Source organism: Salmo trutta, chromosome 18 (assembly GCF_901001165.1).
Source record: "Salmo trutta chromosome 18, fSalTru1.1, whole genome shotgun sequence".
In the NCBI taxonomy this organism is placed as follows: Eukaryota; Metazoa; Chordata; class Actinopteri; order Salmoniformes; family Salmonidae; genus Salmo; species Salmo trutta.
Window position 1 is genome coordinate 51820671 of NC_042974.1, and position 12149 is coordinate 51832819.

The window sequence follows — 12149 nt, forward strand, 5'->3', positions numbered from 1 at the left end:
ACATGGAGAGAGATAGACAAAGACACAGAGAGACAAGGAGCGAGATAGACAGAGAGACATGGAGAGAGATAGACAGAGAGACATGGAGCGAGATAGACAGAGAGACATGGAGAGAGATAGACAGAGAGACATGGAGCGAGATAGACAGAGAGACATGGAGAGAGATAGACAGAGAGACATGGAGAGAGATAGACAGAGAGACATGGAGAGAGAGAGACAGAGAGACATGGAGAGAGATAGACAGAGAGACATGGAAAGAGATAGACAGATAGACATGGAGAGAGAGAGACAGAGAGACATGGAGAGAGAGAGACAGAGAGACATGGAGAGAGATAGACAGAGAGACATGGAGAGAGAGAGACAGAGAGACATGGAGAGAGATAGACATAGAGACAGAGAGACATGGAGAGAGATAGACAAAGACACAGAGAGACATGGAGCGAGATAGACAGAGAGACATGGAGAGAGATAGACAGAGAGACATGGAGCGAGATAGACAGAGAGACATGGAGAGAGATAGACAGAGAGACATGGAGCGAGATAGACAGAGAGACATGGAGAGAGATAGACAGAGAGACATGGAGAGAGATAGACAGAGAGACATGGAGAGAGAGAGACAGAGAGACATGGAGAGAGATAGACAGAGAGACATGGAGAGAGATAGACAAAGACACAGAGAGACATGGAGCGAGATAGACAGAGAGACATGGAGAGAGATAGACAGAGAGACAGAGAGACATGGAGCGAGATAGACAGAGAGACATGGAGCGAGATAGACAGAGAGACATGGAGAGAGATAGACAGAGAGACAGATAGACAGGAGAGAGATAGACAGAGAGACATAGAGAGAGATAGACAGAGAGACATGGAGAGAGATAGACAGAGAGACATGGAGAGAGATCTACAGAGAGACATGGAGAGAGATAGACAGAGAGACAGAGAGACATGGAGCGAGATAGACAGAGAGACATGGAGAGAGATAGACAGAGAGACATGGAGAGAGATAGACAGAGAGACATGGAGAGAGATAGACAGAGAGACATGGAGAGAGATAGACAGAGAGACATGGAGAGCGATAGACAGAGAGACATGGAGAGAGATAGACAGAGAGACAGAGAGACATGGAGCGAGATAGACAGAGAGACATGGAGAGAGATAGACAGAGAGACATGGAGAGAGATAGACAGAGAGACATGGAGAGAGATAGACAGAGAGACATGGAGAGAGATCTACAGAGAGACATGGAGAGAGATAGACAGAGAGACATGGAGAGAGATAGACAGAGAGACAGATAGACAGGAGAGAGATAGACAGAGAGACATGGAGAGAGATAGACAGAGAGACATGGAGAGAGATAGACAGAGAGACATGGAGAGAGATCTACAGAGAGACATGGAGAGAGATAGACAGAGAGACATGGAGAGAGATAGACAGAGAGACATGGAGAGCGATAGACAGAGAGACATGGAGAGAGATAGACAGAGAGACATGGAGAGAGATAGACAGAGAGACATGGAGAGAGATAGACAGAGAGACATGGAGAGAGATAGACAGAGAGACATGGAGAGAGATAGACAGAGAGACAGAGACACATGGAGAGAGCCTCAATCTTTAGTCTGATATTGCGGATATATAAGTCAGATCCTGATCCTCAGGCAGTTAGGGGCTTAACAAGGAAGAAATCTCCCTTCCCTTCTTGTATCCCTCCCTCCATCCCTCCTTCACCTCCCTCCATCTCTCCTGTCCCAGGGGAGCGAGTGACATTACCAGACCGTGGCATGGGCACATTTCATTTCTCCTTCCCTCCCTCCATCCATCCATCCTCAGGGCAATGATACTGTGACTGTAATCGTGACTGAACCGAGTAGAGTTAGCTAACAGTGTACTGTGGTCAGTCTGTCTGACTGCCTTGTGTTTCCACGCCGTGATTATGTGTTTAGTTAGCTGGTAGAGTCCCTGTGGTCTGGAGATTGGCATCACTGGGGCCAAGGGTCATGGGGCAGATAGCAGGGTGAGAGGGGGGTGATACAGGGTTAGATAGGGGCTATGGAGGATAGACAGCTGAACAGACTGAGATAAAACAACGGAGTGTCACTGAAGCTTGACAGTTGACCAGCGCTGTGAACCTCTTATTTCTGACTCACTCACTCTTCCCCTGCTGTTGTTTTGTGATTGTTTCCTTTCATTCAACTGCCAGAAAAGGACACGACATTACACACAGTCAACAAGGTTGTTCTCTCTCTCTCTCTCACGACATTACACACAGTCAACAAGGTTGTTCTCTCTCTCTCTCTTTGTCTCTCTCTCGCTCTCTCTCTCTCTCTTTCGCTGTCGATCCCTTTCTCTCCAAACCGTCCACTCTCTCTCACCCCGATAAAGTGAGACTCACTATGCTCCTTAGAAAGTCAAGGTCCTAGTACAGCACTGAACACAGACAGTAAAAACAATTGCAGTACTGAATAAACCATTAGAAGACGTATGTTCAAGTTCTGTACAATAACAGTTCATTCAATAGTGGTCAACATGCAGGGAACAACATTGTAACAGTATGGAGAAACACATACAGAGACACTCCGTGGTCAATTGCAAAAGTCAGACAGAACCATGCAGCTGTGTTTAGCGCTGTGTTAGCGCTGGGATTCTTAAAACACTAACGGGAGACTACATACACCTGCGATAATCCGGTGACCAACGGCGGATAACTACAACAACATCAAGAATAGCACAGTTAGCAGGGTTGGTAGTCGTAACAGCATTTGAATAGCGAACAACTTTTAGGGAATAACATCATTACAATGCTGAAAAACACACAAGACACTATAACACAATAACACCCAGGCCTGGGTTTATAGACACTACTCTGACAGCATTTTCATTCTGACAGCATTTGAGTATTTCAAATCAGCCCACAAACAGACATACAGACACTAGTTCATGTTCAAAACAGCAGAAGTAATGAGACCGACAAATAAGAGGTCAAATGTCTTCTTTACTATGAAGACAAGTAATCAGTTTCTCTTCTTCCTCATCCTGTCTCCTCTCCTACTCTCAGACACATCAAAGCTCCAGAACCCAAGCCGTAAGCAGTCCGTCTCCAGAAGTCTCAAGCACCTGTTTAACTCTTCAAACAAGTTCGTCAAGACACTCAAAAGGTGAGCTAGTAGTGTTTTTGTGTAAATTACACCACCTGGATGTACATCATGGACTGTTCAAATTGGAGACTCTCCATTGTGTAACTGAGCTGGACTGTTCCATTGTGCTGGTTTTAAAGGGGGGTTTACCTGGCGGCAGTGTTTTACCACAAAGACAGTGTTCTGGTGACCGCAGAGGACCAGATCCCTATAGTGGAGGTGGATGACTCCTACGGCAGCTCTCTCATGCAGGACTTCCTCTGGTTCACTAAGGTATTGTGGGTAATGTAGTACATTATATCAAGAACAGTGGCCACATTGAATAGATTTTTTGTATGACTAAATTGCATCAAGCAGGATTCTGCATTTGACTTTATACTTAGCAGAGTAAAAATGAATGTACCATGATACCTTTTCTAGATTATCTTCATGGTGCAGTCTCTGTCTCTCTCCTCTCTATTTCTCTTTATCTGTGGCTCAGTTGGTAGAGCATGGTGTTTGCAACGCCAGCATGGTGTGTGCAACGCCAGGGTTGTGGGTTCGATTCCCACGGGGGGCCAGTACATAAAAAAAAAAAAAAATGCATGAAATGAAATGTATGTATTCACTACTGTAAGTCGCTCTGGATAAGAGTGTCTGCTAAATGACTAAAATGTAAATGTAAATATCTCCTCCCTCTCTCTGTAGTTGTCATGTATGTGGGAGGATGTACGGTGGCTGAGACAGAGTATGTCTGTCTCCATGTCCTCCTCCTCCACTCTACAGGCCAGACAGAAGATGCTGTCTGCCGCCGGGCAACTACAGGTACACTCGTGTGTGTGTGTGTGTGTGTGTGTGTGAGTGAGAGATGAATAGATAGGCAAACATACAGATAGATGAATTTATTGGTGTATTCATTGATCGACTGATGTCATTCTCAGAATCTGTTAGGCACCCACAACCTGGGGCGTGTCCACTACGAGCCCATCAAGGATCGTCATGGTAATGTATTGCTATTGACGATCAGGGACATGGAGAGCCAGTACTCCTTCTTCAATGGGAAGTGGATGCAGGTGTCCAAGCTACAGAGCCAGAGGAAGAGTCTGTCCACACCTGAGGAACCCTACGCATTGGACATACTGCTAATAACCATACAGGTAGAAGATAGCTTTACCATAACATTACCATAACTCTACTATAACCCCACCATAACCATATCATAGTGGTCCTCTGTAGCTCAGTTGGTACAGCATGGCACTTGCTACATCAGGATAGTGGGTTTGATTCCAGGTATCACCCATACTTATGCACACACAACTGTAAGTCTCTTTGGATAGAAATGTCTGCTAAGTAGCATATATTATAACCAATGATGTATATAAACCCTGAATGAGAGGCTTTGAAGCCACCGGTCGGCCATATTGGCACTCCCCAGAAGAAGCAGTCCTCCAGAGGAATGAATGGAATTCTGCAGTATTTCAATTAAATGTTTCATGGACAAAATTACATGTATTTAAGTGTTTCTTTTGTTGTAGTGGGGACAGTAACATTAGAACTTTCAAAAGATTATACCTTAAGGAACATGTTTACCTCACATTATATCATTTAAAGTATGCATTGAGGTGTCTATAATAGAATAAACGTGGTCAAAGCAAATGTAGACATTAATTAATGCATTTCTATAGCTTCCAAAATATTTGTTACATGGTGGGGGAGTGCCAAGATGGCTTCATTACAGCGCCCCCTGTCAGTCATCTAGTGTATATATAAATAATTGATTATACCCTATGCACTGGACATACTGCTCATCACTATACAGGTACCACACTCACTCACACACACACACATTCATCCACTGACCCTGTATATTCTCTCTCCCCTTTTTCTCTCTGTCTCTCTCTCTTTCCCTCCCTCCCTCCCTCTGTCCCTCCCTCCTCAGGACATCTTGGCCTACCAGAGGCGTAGCCAGCATCGCCTGGTCCCAGGTCTGTACCTGGGCTACCTGAAGCTCAGCAGCTCTGTAGACCAGATCAGGGTGCTGGTGCCACAGAGGATGCCCAACATGCTGTGCCACACGCGGGTACGAGACAACGGCAATGTCTCCAGGTAAGGACTCACCACAGCTGGATGTGTACTTACTGTCTTACGTATTCTTACCTTTACATTACCTTTGGGTTTGTAGGGGGTGACACACAGAGCAACCAAGATGCAACTTTGTAGCTAGCAACCAAAATTGCATCCAGATTACTTCATGTGACATCAGTTTAAGGCTGCAATGAACTCCCTCCATGAAATATGTTGAGCATCACTTCAAGAGAGGTTGATTTTGGACAGCTCCTCCATCACAGTGTTGCAACATGGTTCCAAAATTCTAGCCCGGTCCAACCTAAGCATGGTGAGCTGAAGCCCGAGCCCAGGCTCGGACCGACATCACAGAAATTAAATGAGCCCGAACCTGAAATAAAAGCCATATTACTAGAAAACAGTATATTGATTTAAACTCGTATTGAGAGCAATGCGGTGGATGCAGGCGGCAGCGGAGTGAGGAGACGAGGAAACAGCCCTTGGGGTGGATGAGGGCGGCAGCGGAGTGAGGAGACGAGGAAACTCACCGTAGAAATGATCAACTGAATGACAAAAATATTTGAATAAAGTAGGCTAATGCAATTAAAGGCATGTATCAAATTCTTGCTTATACTGAAATTCCCTAAGTCATATCCAACCATTATACTAATTTAAAGCAATGGTAGTGTGTGGTCACCTATATGATCATTTCAGCACCGTTTGATTGGGACAGCGCCATCACGCTGCTTTGGGACAAGCGTGTGGGAAAGGTCTAGATAAATCGATCGATGTCAGATTTTTGTTTTAACTGAATCCCGGGTTTGGATATTTGGTAACAATTAGGCTGGGAAAATGTTTGCTAAGTTGAGGCGAGTGCACATGTTTATCTTTATTCTAGCTTACTCATATATTTGCTGATCAGAACATGTTGCTAGCATGTTATGTAGTTTAACAAGTTGATTTTGCTCTTCACTCACATAGTAGCCTGTCCTACTCCCGACCAAAAGCCTGTAACTTGTCTGATAATCAGTCAATGTGATTGTCACTGAATCTCCGCCTGTATATTTGGTTGGTTGATCTCTGGCTGGCCAAGTGGAGGTCGCTCGTTTATTTGTTTTCTCATCTATCACTGATCAGAAACATTTAGCATGCCAAGATGTATCCTAAATCAAGTGTATTATTTTGCACTTGACTCACGAAGTAGCCTTATATAATCTATCCACCAGAGAGCTGTGTAAGCATGCCCTGTTTTTTAGGTCTTAACGTCACTTAGCCTACTTCGATATAATCAATCAATCATTAATTCATGTCGGTACACAGCATACGAGTCGTTCATGCCTTTAAATACAATCAAGCATTTTATTTTTTATATGAAATAACAAAAGTAGCCTTGAATAATTAAACAATAAATAACTTGCTTGTCTGCCAAACACCAAACATCCATTTGAATAATCGCTAAAAAGCCCTTTGTTTTAAATGTATGTTTGATTAAGGAAACATTTGAGTCAGTAATGGGTCTACTTTGGATAGTTTACAAGGTCCAGTAAGGCACATTAGCAGGACAGTCATAGGGTTTATTTTGTTAGGATGTATCTGCCATTGGAATATGGGCTTCTTCTGATACTGAGATGGGCTGCCTGTCATTGTATTGGGGATCTTCATTCTCCCGAGTACACTCCAGCCTGTTCGTATCACAATTTGAAGCATTTCAATAATCAGAAATATACATTTCATCATGCCAACAAATGTCTCTGGCCCAGCCAATATTGGAATCCTGGTGCTGCTAGAGGCTGCAGCTGCTGTGACTGAGAGAGAGCTGGAGTAGGCTGAAAGGTGCACAGACACAAGCTCAAAACCCTCCCGCCCCGAATCAATTCACACAATTTGAGAATGAGAACTCTATGCTGAGTAACTACAGGTCTGTTTTTAGATTGTCTGTCTGGCTGTGTATACTGTAGGTGGTATTAGAGTCTGTCTGTTTTCTAGGTGGTATTAGGTCTAGGACTTGGCACCGTAACAGTTTTTGTTAGAACATTAACTTAGAGATGGGTTCCCCAACTGGTGGCCCCCGGGCCGAATTTGGCCCGCAGGTGTTGTTATTTGTCCCCCCAAGTATTCTGAGCAGAAAAATAAGACTGTAAAAACACCAGGAAATCAGCTCCAAGTGATTTTAATTTAAGAAATCTGTTCCCAAGTATTCCCATGCATAATAGAGAGACACGGAATCGCATACAAATGTAAGCAAGGTTTGAAATGATTCATGTTTTATTCAAACATTATATCTGTTTGGGCTTCTTGCGGTCAATTTGCGGTCTACAAATTATTTGTAATTAAGTTCTGGCCCCTTGACCATCTGCTCAAGAAAAAATCGGCCCGCGGCTGAATCTAGTTGATGATCCCTGACTTAGAGGAATGCCAACTCGCTGTTTACACCTCTGATGTTGTCAGCTAACATTCACCGCATTACACACATTCTCTACTGGGACACTCACCGCTAATCTACCTACAGTATTATGTTACATTGACTCTGAGGCTGTGAGTGTGTGTTTGTGTGTGCGTACTAATGCATGCATGTGTCCGTGTGTGTGTGTGTGTTTGAGTAATATCAGATCTGATTTCTATGGGGCTGGGAGGAATAGGTAGAAGTATGTGTGCAATGCTCCTTGGCTACAGCTAGCAGAGTTCCTGGACGCTAGTCAGCTAGCAGAGTTCCTGGACGCTAGTCAGCTAGCAGGGTTCCTGGACGCTAGTCAGCTAGCAGAGTTCCTGGACGCTAGTCAGCTAGCAGGGTTCCTGGACGCTAGTCAGCTAGCAGAGTTCCTGGACGCTAGTCAGCTAGCAGAGTTCCTGGACGCTAGTCAGCTAGCAGGGTTCCTGGACGCTAGTCAGCTAGCAGAGTTCCTGGACGCTAGTCAGCTAGCAGGGTTCCTGGACGCTAGTCAGCTAGCAGAGTTCCTGGACGCTAGTCAGCTAGCAGAGTTCCTGGACGCTAGTCAGCTAGCAGGGTTCCTGGACGCTAGTCAGCTAGCAGAGTTCCTGGACGCTAGTCAGCTAGCAGAGTTCCTGGACGCTAGTCAGCTAGCAGGGTTCCTGGACGCTAGTCAGCTAGCAGAGTTCCTGGACGCTAGACAGCTAGCAGAGTTCCTGGACGCTAGTCAGCTAGCAGGGTTCCTGGACGCTAGTCAGCTAGCAGGGTTCCTGGACGCTAGTCAGCTAGCAGGGTCCCTGGACGCTAGTCAGCTAGCAGAGTTCCTGGACGCTAGTCAGCTAGCAGGGTTCCTGGACGCTAGTCAGCTAGCAGAGTTCTTGGATGCTAGTCAGCTAGCAGGGTTCCTGGACGCTAGTCAGCTAGCAGGGTTCCTGGACGCTAGTCAGCTAGCAGAGTTCCTGGACGCTAGTCAGCTAGCAGGGTTCCTGGACGCTAGTCAGCTAGCAGGGTTCCTGGACGCTAGACAGCTAGCAGAGTTCCTGGACGCTAGTCAGCTAGCAGAGTTCTTGGATGCTAGTCAGCTAGCAGAGTTCCTGGACGCTAGTCAGCTAGCAGGGTTCCTGGACACTAGTCAGCTAGCAGAGTTCTTGGATGCTAGTCAGCTAGCAGAGTTAATTATACACAATAGACCACAAAACTTTGGAAGTGCTAATCAGGATGGGGAAAGCACATTTCTGACCACACAGTGTGCTGGTGTTACAGACTAACTGAAACAGAAGTCCCAGGAATCAAGGCTGCTGATAGGTTGAATGAGATGTGGTGATAAGTATTTGGCGTGACCTTGACCAATAAGACACTAACAAAAGTGGGGGTCCTCTGAATATGACACTAAGCTGCCCGACTAGAACTAGCCATAAAGGATGGCTAGAATCAGCTGACTGAAGCTGACTGTTTTAACAGCGGTCCTAGTTAGCTGGGCTGTGCTCTTAGTCACCTGTGCTGCGGTCCTAGTCACCTGTGCTGCGGTACTAGTTAGCTGTGCTGCGGTCCTAGTTAGCTGTGCTGTTGTCCTAGTTAGCTGTGCTGCGGTCCTAGTCACCTGTGCTGCGGTCCTAGTCACCTGTGCTGAAATCCTAGTCAGCTGTGCTGCGGTCCTAGTTAGCTGTGCTGCGGTCCTAGTTAGCTGTGCTGCGGTCCTAGTTAGTTGTGCTGCGGCCCTAGTCAGCTGTGCTGCGGCCCTAGTTAACTGTGCTGCAGTCCTAGTTAGCTGTGCTGTGGCCCTAGTTAACTATGCTGCGGTCCTAGTTAGCTGTGATGTGGCCCTAGTTAACTGTGCTGCGGTCCTAGTTCAAATCAAATCAAAATCAAATTTATTTATATAGCCCTTCGTACATCAGCTGAAATCTCAAAGTGCTGTACAGAAACCCAGCCTAAAACCCCAAACAGCAAGCAATGCATGTGAAAGAAGCACGGTGGCTGGGAAAAACTCCCTAGGAAAAACTCCTGAGAAAGGCCAAAAACCTAGGAAGAAACCTAGAGAGGAACCAGGCTATGAGGGGTGGCCAGTCCTCTTCTGGCTGTGCCGGGTGGATATTATAACAGAACATGGTCAAGATGTTAAAATGTTCGCAAATGACCAGCATGGTCAAATAATAATAATCATAGTAATTGTCGAGGGTGCAACAAGCACGTCCGGTGAACAGGTCAGGGTTCCGTAGCCGCAGGCAGAACAGTTGAAACTGGAGCAGCAGCATGGCCAGGTGGACTGGGGACAGCAAGGAGTCATCATGCCAGGTAGTCCTGAGGCATGGTCCTAGGGCTCAGGTCCTCCGAGAGAAAGAAAGAAAGAGAGAAAGAGAGAATTAGAGAGAGCATATTTACATTCACACAGGACACCGGATAAGACAAGAGAATACTCCAGATGTAACAGACTGACCCTAGCCCCCCGACACATAAACTACTGCAGCATAAATACTGGAGGCTGAGACAGGAGGGATCAGAAGACACTGTGGCCCCATCCGATGATACCCCCGGACAGGGCCAAACAGGCAGGATATAACCCCACCCACTTTGCCAAAGCACAGCCCCCACACCACTAGAGGGATATCTACAACCACCAACTTACCGTCCGAAGACAAGGCCGAGTATAGCCCACAAAGATGTCCGCCACGGCACAACCCAAGGGGGGGGCGCCAACCCAGACAGGAAGACCACGTCAGTGGCTCAACCTACTCAAGTGACGCACCCCTCCCATGGACGGCATGGAAGAACACCAGTAAGTCAGTGACTCAGCCCCTGTAAAAGGGTTAGAGGCAGAGAATCCCAGTGGGAAGAGGGGAACCGACAAGGCAGAGACAGCAAGGGCGGTTCGTTGCTCCAGCCTTTCCGTTCACCTTCACACTCCTGGGCCAGACTATACTTAATCATAGGACCTACTGAAGAGATTAGTCTTCAGTAAAGACTTAAAGGTTGAGACTGAGTCTGCGTCTCTCACATGGGTAGGCAGACCATTCCATAAAAATGGAGCTCTATAGGAGAAAGCCCTACCTCCAGCCGTTTGCTTAGAAATTCTAGGGACAATTAGGAGGCCTGCGTCTTGTGACCGTAGCGTACGTGTAGGTATGTACGGCAGGACCAAATCGGAAAGATAGGTAGGAGCAAGCCCATATAATGCTTTGTAGGTTAGCAGTAAAACCTTGAAATCAGCCCTTGCCTTAACAGGAAGCCAGTGTAGGGAGGCTAGCACTGGAGTAATATGATCAAATTTTTTGGTTCTAGTCAGTATTCTAGCAGCCGTATTTAGCACTAACTGAAGTTTGTTTAGTGCTTTATCCGGGTAGCCGGAAAGTAGAGCATTGCAGTAGTCGAGCATAGAAGTAACAAAAGCATGGATTAATTTTTCTGCGTCATTTTTGGACAGAAAGTTTCTGATTTTTGCAATGTTACGTAGATGGAAAAAAGCTGTCCTTGAAGCAGTCTTGATATGTTCTTCAAAAGAGAGATCAGGGTCCAGAGTAACGCCGAGGTCCTTCACAGTTTTATTTGAGACGACTGTACAACCATCCAGATTAATTGTCAGAGTTAGCTGTGCTGCGGTCCTAGTCACCTGCGCTGCGGTCCTAGTTAGCTGTGCTGCGGTCCTAGTTAGCTGTGCTGCGGTCCTAGTCACCTGTGCTGCGGTCCTAGTTAGCTGTGCTGCGGTCCTAGTTAGCTGTGCTGTGGTTGTAGTTAGCTGTACTGTGGTTCTAGTTAGCTGTGCTGCGGTCCTAGTTAGCTGTGCTGTGGTTGTAGTTAGCTGTACTGTGGTCCTAGTTAGCTGTGCTGCGGTCCTAGTTAGCTGTACTGTGGTTCTAGTTAGCTGTGCTGCGGTCCTAGTTAGCTGTGCTGTGGTTCTAGTTAGCTGTGCTGCGGTTCTAGTTAGCTGTGCTGCGGTCCTAGATACAGTGGGAAGTGAGAAACAAAGGGAAACATTGGACTGCGTTTTTCCCCTTCGTCTCAAGAAAACACTGCAGTCAGACAGACTTTCTTCTCTCATCCCTCTTTCTCTCTCTCTATTCTCTCTATTTCACTGTCTCTCTTTCACTATCCCTCCCTCGTGTTAGTGTGTGAGACAGAGAGGCAGACTCTAGAAGGGCAGCAATGTGTATTTGGATCTGACAGTGTAATATTATGCTACAGACACTGTGCCAAAGCCTCATGTATTTTCATCTACAGATCATGGAAATACTTGGGAGCTTTGGCTATTGATAGATGTGGAGAAACTGGAGAGTGTTGTGCCCATGGTCAGTTGAGGAGAGAAAGAGAGGGATGAGAGGAGAGAAAGAGACGGATGAGGGGAGAGTAGAGAGGGATGAGGGGAGAGGAGAGAAAGAGACGGATGAGGGGAGAGGAGAGAAAGAGACGGATGAGGGGAGGAGAGAAAGAGAGGGATGAGGGTAGAGGGAGGATAAGGGAGAGGAGAGAAAGAGAGGGATGAGGGTAGAGGAGGGATGAGGGGAGAGGAGAGAGAGGGATGAGGGGAGAGAGAGGGATGAGGGGAGAGGAGA

At 46.4% G+C, this 12149-nt stretch overlaps 1 protein-coding gene across 1 annotated transcript in view; it reads left to right on the plus strand.

The window, feature by feature from the left end:
• The window catches only part of ankfn1a (ankyrin repeat and fibronectin type III domain containing 1a), a gene marked incomplete in the record, with an annotated part of 232233 nt that overhangs the window by 196708 nt on the left and 23376 nt on the right, over nt 1–12149 (plus strand). The window contains 5 exon segments of the mRNA XM_029697427.1: nt 3053–3152; nt 3272–3404; nt 3819–3935; nt 4052–4267; nt 5050–5216. Coding sequence (XP_029553287.1) covers nt 3053–3152; nt 3272–3404; nt 3819–3935; nt 4052–4267; nt 5050–5216 — 733 coding nt within the window.